The following is a 10,055-nucleotide window of genomic DNA, read 5'->3' on the forward strand; positions in this document are numbered from 1 at the left end:
ATTTCAAATCAAATATTTCTCATATAAATCTTAGAAAAATAACTTCAAAATTTCATTATACTTAAATAATTATTGCACCTCTTAAAATAATTAACATAACAAAATAAATGTATTTATTCTATTAGTAATGTTTTTAATTACATGGAATAAATACTACAAAATAATTTTGGGGGCAACTTTAATTGTAAGGTCAATCCTTGCTACCTAAGGTTAAGTTCTTGCATGAGGCTGGTTTCATAAAGTAGCAAAGGCATCCCGCTCTTTATAGTGGAAGGATTACGGGCCGGTCCACTGCAGGCCCACATTGCCTGGTTGAGCTGGGCTCCTTAATACACTACCATTCTCAACAAATGTTTGTATACTTTATTTGTTAAAAAAGTTTATTTTTAATTTTTGTTGCTTGGGATTTTGTTGATGTGAGAGAAGGTTTGGTAATTTTGTGGCCGATTGTGTTTTGCTTGTAAGTTGTAAGTTGTCCTTTGTACTCATATCCATCTCTAAACTACTTTCCTAGTTTTCTCTTCACTAGTTAGAGATTACTCCGAGCCTTTAAACCTTTAGCTTTTGATGTTTAATAATGGATTTTACACCAAACCCTCATAGCAGTTACATTTGCACTAAAAAAAATTACTATCTTGCTAGAATCTCTTTTTAATTTTGATCAAACAATTTAATTCATATATACTAAGATCTGCACGACCAATTTGGGATTTGCTACACATTCCTTTTCCCTCTTTAACAAATAGCAAAAGAATAGTTTGCAAAAACGTATTTCTTCTTTAAAATTATCATATTTCTTAAATTATAATTATAGTTGCTACATCAAAAGTCTGATACATGGATGCGAGGTCATGAAATGCCCCTCTAGTCCTGGCTTTCTAAATAGCAACTCTCCGTTGATGGGAGATACGTATGCAGTTTACACATCACCACCATAACATACCTTAATGATGACTCTCATTTGATGTTTAAATTGAATACTTAAACAATTCACTTATGCAAAACTAAATTGCGCATTATCATGTATAAATAATGCGATGGTGTACCATATATGTACAAAATGAAGACAGATTGAACGTTACTCTTTCTCACTCTCAATGTAATCCGAGTCTTCAACATCGATAGCTACTACCTTAGAGGAATTAATCCTAAAAGAAGCCGATCGAATCTTTAATGGTAACTTCACGTTACTTGTTATATCACACCCTTCTTCCTCTTTCATTAATGGTAACTTCACGTCATCATTTGTTACACCACACCCTTTTTCCTCGTTCTCTAAGTCAGCAGGAGGCAAGAAACAATCTTTGGACAATCCCTCTATGTTAAAATCAACTTCTTCAATTGTCCAAACCTCTTCCATTCGAGTCCTAGAATGGCTTTCTGGGTTCTCACCAAACCTAAACAAAGAGACCGAGGTCTTGCCCGCGTGCGCAATGTTAATCCCATCTATGGTTCGGTAGTCTTGGATCAATGACTCCATTGTGGTCTCCCAGTATATGCTTTCACTTCTTGGGGCTTTGATTCTGAGGAGGTGAGAGTCTTCTAGTTGGACTAATAGGCCTGTTCTTGTGCTGAAGCAGCCCCACACTGTGTGCCTGATTATTTCTACGTTGCTGTTGCTTCTTGCTTTTAGTGTTGAGGATTCAGCTTCAAGTTTTAGTATGAAACAGTCTTCATCGTTGATTGTCTTCTCACCAGCGCAGACTGAATTTGAGAATAAATTTGCTGTGGACATTGGATCAAGACCCTGTTGAGTGTCACACATATGAGTAATTTGTCTAGAGAAAAATGTTGTGTATGAATCAATGAAAATAAACCCAATTGAGAAAATTAAGCTGTTTATTCAATTTATTTATTTTAAGTGCAACTTTTTCATAATTTTTTAAACAAATGACTGTATTTTTATTCTGTTTGATTTTTAAAACCCAATTGAGAGACAATTTTTTTGGTAACACTGGCTTTACAGGCCTGCCATGGGAACAGACTGTTGTGTAGGCTTAAATGGGTCAAGCCGATTCGTACGCTCCAATTAACTTGCGCCAATTAATCCACCAACCGACCCTTTAAAAAGACTTTTAACGAACTGATAGACGTAAACCAACCACTATGGACTTTTTATCTCCCTTTTACAGCTGCTAAAGAAAAACTATGCTGTTGACTTATATACATTTTTTTTTTTTTTTTTTTATTCTTCTTCTAATAATTTTCACATTGATTAAGATTGTTGACTCCAGCAGATTCAAATTAAAATTTTAAAATTTCAGCTAGGAATACAAGTGCAAGAGCCAAGAAGATGCAAGGAAAAGAACAAATCTTGTTGGTAGAGGTAACAACATGTTAATTTTTGGTGGGCCAGGCCCCACAATGAAGTGGGCCATTGAGCGTGGAAAACGTAATTAGTTGGTATGAACATGACAATGGATGATGAAACTCTGACCCCAAAAAAAGGTACCCAATCGAATGAATCGAACATGGAATGCATGCCAGACTTTTTTCTTTTCTCTTTTTTTTTTTATTATTTTTTATTATTTTTTTTTAAGGACACATGGAATTCAAGCCTTGGTCTTGTGTGGGAAAAGTCTGAAAGGAGACTCTCAATTAGCTTCTAATAAGGGTAAGAATCCAGCTAATGCTACGACTATATGCCAAGACCATGAGAATTATTAGTGAAGACTTTAAGACTTAATGAGTAATTGGCGGTTCTCATCTCCCACATTAGCAAAAAGACAACTATACTGTTCATAAATAAAGCTTCCACATTAGCAAAAAAGACCATTATACCGTTCATAAATAAAGCCTCAATCAATGCAATTAAAAGGGACTCTTGGTAAGTTTGTTTTACATGTGATAAAATTTTATACTAAAATTTTGGCTAATACTCATTACACACACGATTGAAGTCACGTTTTCAATTATAATCGATAATATGTGTAACAAACACTATCTTAAAGTTTTTTATATGACTCCACCATGAACTTCTCAAACTCTTATCAATCAATTTTTAAAACAAATCAATTAAATTTTACACATTAGTTTAAATAAATATCAAGATTCAAGAGTGATAATCATTTTTTTAGAAGTTAAAAGTACGATAAAATCTAGTCTCATCTATATGCTCATAGTTATACTTCAAAATTTAAAAACCTCTTAATCCACCAAAATGATAATAATCAACATTTTTTTTTCACTCCAATCCACTTATTTTTCAAAATGAATAGATAAAATTTCAAGAATATGATAGAATTATCTAAGAAAGAATTGAATTCCCTTGTGAATTACTTCAATGAGAGAGGGGGTACCTGTAAGAAACGCCTAAGAGGCCTAGGTGGACCACGTGAAGCGTGAGAGTGGTGCCAAGGGGTTTGCCTCCAAGCCACATTACCATCACTACCGGCACTGACTTTGCAACCAGAGACCACAAGCTCCAAGCACCATAAGCCAGGCCTCTTTTGCCAAAGCACAAACCCACCCATCTCTCCACCCCCATGTCTCACACTCTTCACCTTCACCACCTTATTGTTCAAGCTACCTTCACCTGAACTGAACTCTGACGCACCCATTCTCACTTTCCCCATTGCATACATGCTGTCTATTGACCTCATTGCCTTCTCTCCCCCCACTGCTGCTATGTACTGTTGCACTATGTATTTCGCCACCGAAGCCTCCTATTAATATAATCATCATAAAGTTATAAGCTTTTAATCAACGGTGCCACAACTTATTTTAACTTAACAAATGGTTCAAAGTTGAGGAAATGTAGAGAACATGTTGGGGACGACTAAAAATAGAGTAACAAAAAGTACGAATTCAAATAGAATAAAATAACAGAAAAGAATGTATTTGATCTAAGAATCTATAATTAACCTTAACCCCAAAATGCTAGGAATAAAATTAGATTGTCGTCGTCGTTGTTGTTGTTGCATGAAAGTGGGAGAACTGGGAAGTGCTAAAGTAAATATGATATTTACAAAGATAGGAGACAAAAGTGGCATGTTGGGATAGTTCTTTTTTTGTGTGTATGATGTATAATGTTGTTATATAAAGGTATTAAAATAGGTGCCACTTACAATAGGGTTGTCTTTGATGTTGGAGTTGATGGGTTGGTGATCAGCCCGGATAGGAAGAGGGATTAATGGAGCTCCAACGACACCAAGCAAGAGTTGTATCTCTGCATTTCGGCTTCCAAATACTGTTGTCATGGCCTGTTGTGATTTTTCACCGTTTGGTTTCATCCATGACTTCATGTTTTGCCATGAACTATTGTTGTTCTTGTTGGAGAACATCTCTTCTGGGATTGGGACCTCGAGGACTGTGTCGAGCCCATCTTCACGATCAAAGTTGGGACAGAGTTTCCTCATGAGAGAGAGTCTAGCTAATAAGATTGGTAGGGAGTAGTGTCTTTTTTCTTTTTTTTTGGGAATGTAATGTGGGTTTTGCTTGGGAGTTTGTGAATGCTATAGAAAGAGAGTCTTGGATTCAAAGGGAGGGAGTCTAGAATTACCAACCGGCAATGGCCCCCTATGTAAACGTGGTTAGCTTTGTATATGTCGTGTTTGCACGCTCTCTCATCCTCTCTCTCTCTTTTGAAAATTAAAATTTGCTCCTAATATAAAATTTGATAGTGACTGATAATTAAATAATTTAGATTTCAATATTTTATGTTGTTAGATAATGAGATTTATTTGATTTTAAAATTTGCGTAATTGATAATAAGGTTCTTTTCTCTCAACTCTCAAGACGCATCCCATTAATTTTGTTTATTTAATGCTAAATTGTTAATTAACTTCTTCAATAATCATGACTCTGATTGGTTTAATTCTAAGAATTCTTGTTCTAGACTTTGTACAATGGATTTCAACGGTTTAACTTACATAGAATGCTACCAACATTAAAATAATTAAGCCGGTTTTCAAGCTTCATTAACTAATAAGTAAAGCTTTTTAAATGATGGGTTTGATTTATTAATTATTTGCTATTGACATATTTAGAAGTGAGGTTATGTCATACTCGAGACTATTAAGTGTTCTAGTTGAAAGAAATTGTCATGTAAAAAAATACATTCCAACAGAAAGTAACTTTAATTAAGAAACATTAGTGGCTTACCACAGTCCCTCTACTAACTAGGGTTCTACTTATGATTCTTACTTCTTAATCCTAAAATTTAGAGGGTTTTCTAAATGTTTATTAATTTTTAACCTTTGGACAGCTTTCATTTTTATTTTTTTTTCAATCTCGATATCATCAAGATTTTAATGTGTGGAGCCTGAAACACACACTTGCCAAAAACTCAACAAACTTTAGGCACCAAGTCACAAAATATAAACAACCCAAAATGTTTCTTATAAGTTATAACAAACGAATCATTGAACATACAAAAGGGAAAAAGAAAAGGCAAAAGAATACCCCAATTGCAAAGGCAGTATGTATGTTCCCCATGTTATGGATAGCACTTTGCTACCTTTTGCGGTAGCATATCTAATCCAAACTTTCACGCATGAATGGATAAGAATGTATGTAAGTGTAACCTTTGATTAACAATGAAAATGTCGGCGATACATGTCCATTGCCGGAGCATGAGACCGACACTTTAATTGAGAATGCAAGCATGGTGGTTAGGGAGACACTCAATCTAAATTTTGTCCCAATTTGCTGTGCCACATTAGCTGGGTTCTGAATTAATTTAATTCCATAGTTTAATTGAACCGACTCTTGGGTCTGAGTGGGAATGAAGCCAAAGGAGGGTAGAACTAGAACCTAGCTAGAGCAGCTTTAAAATATTGTCTCCAATCATGGTGAGCACGTTGTGAAGGGATAACCTTTTAGTTTTTATCCATTAGACTGGTTACGAGGTAACATTGTAGTTTATGTTACAGAATACATACAATTCTTTAGTACAAGAAATTATTACAATGCAATCTTTGCCACTCTTGCAAATCTAGTTTTTTTAATGTTGTAGATTAAGTTTGATGGAATCTTAAACCAAGAAGATTGGAGTTGTTGGACCCACATCATTATTCTCTTTACTTGAACCCAACATTATTTCTGATTAAATTGGTAAAAAGAATTTAATAATAATCAACAAATAACAAGTGATTTCTTTTCTTTCTTTTTTTATTTTTTTTATTTTTTTATTTTTTATTTATAGATAACAAGTGAATTGTGTTTGGGGGCACTAGAATAAATGACCAATGCCGGCTCAAGGCCTAGGCCTAAGGCCCCACAACAAATAAAAAATCTCCCTACTAAAAAAATGTCTCATCTTTCATTCTTTCTTAGTAAAATGTCCAAAATTTTATAAAAATCTAATATTTTTTTAAAATAATTGGTACTTTTTTTTAAGAGTGATGCTAAAGATATCACAAATTTTACTCTAGATATAACTGACATATCACCATGGTTTTAAAAACCGAACCGGTCAAAGAACCGTTTTTTTTTTTAATTTCCAGTTCAACCCCGGTTTTTGGCCGGTTTTCCGGTTGTTGACCGGTTATTGACCGGTTTTTGAGCTTTTAACCGGACCGGATTGGCTTTCGGTTCCTGGTTGAACCGGTCGGACCGGCCGGTCCGGTCCGGTTTTTAAAACAGTGCATATCACCAATCACATAAAAAAGTAATTCAAACACAAATAAATTAAGTTGTTGAAATTCATCAATTACACTCATAATCAGATTTATTGTGAACATTTTGTAGTATTTTTAGTATTTTTCTTTTTCATTTCTAAAAAGGCTTTTAAAATAGGAGACCAATAAAAATTTAACCCAATTGAAATCCTAAGATGTTTCAAATAAAATGCTGCAAATGTGATAAATCATCAATGATGACTAATCTCCTACTAAGCCACACACCAAATAATATCTATCTATCTCTTTCTCTTAAAAAAATATATAAAATTAAAATTCAGATTACAACTGTACTTAACTATGCATAATCATATATCGAAGTTAAAGTAAGTTCCTTTTAATTCAACTATAATATTCAATCTTCTATATAAAATTAACCTTAGTTTAACTAGTATTATTCATCAATTTCTATATTTACATCAAATTAGTCTTAATTTAATTAGTATTATATAATTTTATTTAATTAATGTTTACATATAAAAAGGTCTCATATAAAATTTTAACCTGAGGCCCCAAATTTTGTTGGACCGCCCTGTAAATGACAATGTAAAAAAATCTAGAAAAATAAGGTATGGTAGGTAAAGGTTATATTTGCTTACGTTGTTCCTGACTTTTGTGTTGGATAAGCAAATGTTAAACCAAAAACACTGTTTTTACTCGGTTGGAATATATTGTCCGGACTATAGTTGGGAATCAATCGCAAATCTATTGATTTGTGCCATTATGATGAGGTATATATCTAGATTTTATCAGTTGAAGATTAGTTTTGCAAATGGGCATTATAAATTCACTAAAAAGAAATGGAGAAGGCATCTTAAGCTTTCCTAATTTGCTTCATTCTCTCATCATCTAATAGGTTAACAAAAAAAATATGTTTAGACTTTTTTGAATTTTCTCTTATGTTGTCACATCAGGTTTCAAATCCCTCTCTACTTTATAATTTTCAAAACTTAAACTAATACTAAACTATTGCATGATAATTTTTTAATAAGAAAGATAATATTATTAAGAAAGAATAGGAGACCCAAGTCTCAAAAGAGGCAGAGACAACAAAGAGAGAACCGATTCATTAATTTCCTTACAAAAGATCCATTAAATGATAGAAGAGATGAGTTTTTAAACTAAAGAAACAAATGTCCAGCGAGCTAAAAGACAAGCAAGCTCATTACATGATTAGTAATAGTACTATATTACAATATTAATTTGTATATTTTAGTGTTAATATTATTATATTTTTTGATAGTTTTTTTTATGAAGTCACATCACATGCTCTAAGTCTAACTAAATATAATAGGTTATTATTAGCATTTTTAACTTCTTTTTTTTAAGTACGCAACTACTTTTAGAGAAAAAAATCATGAATAAATATATTCTTTTATGTTAACTTTTTCTATTCATCGTGCAAGTTAGCAATTGTTGATAGGTATTGTTAGAGGCGGAGACATAAACTTTTTTTTAAGGGCCAATCCAAGTTAAAAAGATATCAAGAAATTGTAAATCCAATAAGTAACTTATCAATCACACTTATAATAAAAATAACATCAATTTGATATTTATAGATGAAAAGAAAAAAAAAATCCATTAAATTAGTTTTGGTTAACTACAAACTATCTTTTAAATCAAATTGGTCACAATTAAAGGGGGAAAAAAATGTATTATTCATTTGCATAAGCTTGTCTATTTTTAGGAATATATATATTAAATACACCTGGGTTTGATCAATTAAACTTAAAGGTTTGGTCTAAAAATTCCCAAGGTCTCATGAGACCCATAAGATCCTAAGTTCAATCATTCAAGCATTTATCTTGGAGTCAGCTCCAAAAAATTCCTTTTTTTTATTACTTAGTGTGCGTGTGTGTGTGCGCGTGTGTTATACCGTGAACCAAACACACAGAAAAATAGTTAAGACTTTCAAAAAGTTCTAGATACCCGCAAATATGGAATAAGAGTAAGAAGATAAGAAAATAATGCATTGGTCATTTACATACATGTCTTACAATTTTCTTAAAATCTAAGGGGCACTAGTTGAATTTTCAAAAGCCAGGACATGGCCCCTTCTCTCTACCACTGGCTATTGTGACTATTGTTTAAGAATAAAAATTATCTTTCCTCTGGAAAACATAATCTATAGAAGTATAAATATAATCACATGAAACCTCGCTATCACCATTACATAGCTTAGATCAACATATTGATATTACCAATACTCCTATAATGATTCTGGTTAGTACTTAGTCAAAAATGCATTATAGCCTATAGTTTATGGGAGAAGTGCAGGTTAATGAAAAGGGAAGTTGTAATACATAAATTTCTTTTTTGAAAGCCATTCATGAGCATAGCATGCGCCTCCACTCGTGGTGAATATGATAATGACAAATCCAGTCTTTCCTCAAAATATCTATCTCTGAGTTCTCTTTTTTTTTTTTTTTTTTTTTTTTTTTTTTTTTTTTTTTTTTTTTTTTAATCTATTTATCACTTTTTGGGGGATAGAAATTGAAACTAACAAGAATCAAGAATGCAATTTTTTTTTTTTAATTTATATATTTCACTAGAGAAATATTTATAAAGACTTCTTTTTTAAAATGCCCACTTGAAAGCAAATTATGCACTATATTGGTCACTATATACCAACTATAGAGAATTTATTACCCATTAAAAAAAATTATAGAGATTTTATATTGGTTTTACTGACAATGTCATAGGTTCATAATTGCATTAGAAAAAAAAAAGGCACATTTATAAATCATTAAGTTCTAGATTCTACTGTAGAGTGGAATTATAAGAAAAATAAAAGCTAATGAGGATCTAATCTAATGACTAATCTCATGGATGACTGACTTCCCAGTACGAGCTATGTCTCTGGAAGATCAAGATTATTGTGACCACAAATCTCGGCATATTCAAAGGAGATAATCTTGCAATGAATGACTTTAACCTCACCTGAGGACCAAGTCCAAATCTAAACCTAAATCTAATCTAATCACACTGCTGAGATTATACCGACTGAGAGTCTGACAATTAGATCACCTAATTAATGTTAATTACTTTTGCACCGTGGCCCATGTCTTCGATTGGATCCTAGGAGATCAAGGTTACTATATAGCCAACGTAGATGGTCAAGAAATATTCTGTCTTTCTTTAAGATTATCTTTCAACTTTAACTTTTGTCCTTTTTGTCTTTCTTTTTTGTGACCAATTTTTTTGCAAAGCTGCAGGTGCAGGGTTGCATGCACATCAGTCTTTCTTTTTTATGGTACCTGAAATGAAGCTCCATCGATTAAAAAAAGAAAAGAGGAACCCTCATCATCGTAGCTTTCATTGCCCCTAGTACCTTAGGACAAATCCTACTTCATTTTTACTTTGACATCAAGGTGCTTCTATGCACCTTGCAAATCATTGTCCCAAATTTATTATAGGCCCCCATGTACCTGAAGA

General features: G+C 32.7%; 1 protein-coding gene across 1 annotated transcript; it reads right to left on the bottom strand.

Moving 5' to 3' along the window:
- Positions 1–771: 771 nt before the first annotated feature.
- On the bottom strand, positions 772–4,515 carry LOC126697637 (uncharacterized). Its single transcript, XM_050394704.1, has 3 exons — positions 4,068–4,515; positions 3,300–3,665; positions 772–1,747 (listed from the first exon to the last, which is right to left on the bottom strand). The coding sequence occupies exons 1-3, from the start codon at positions 4,356–4,358 to the stop codon at positions 1,079–1,081; spliced, it is 1,326 nt and encodes a 441-aa protein (XP_050250661.1). The 5' UTR covers positions 4,359–4,515; the 3' UTR covers positions 772–1,078.
- Positions 4,516–10,055: the final 5,540 nt, after the last annotated feature.

Source organism: Quercus robur, chromosome 8, assembly GCF_932294415.1.
Source record: "Quercus robur chromosome 8, dhQueRobu3.1, whole genome shotgun sequence".
NCBI lineage: Eukaryota > Viridiplantae > Streptophyta > Magnoliopsida > Fagales > Fagaceae > Quercus > Quercus robur.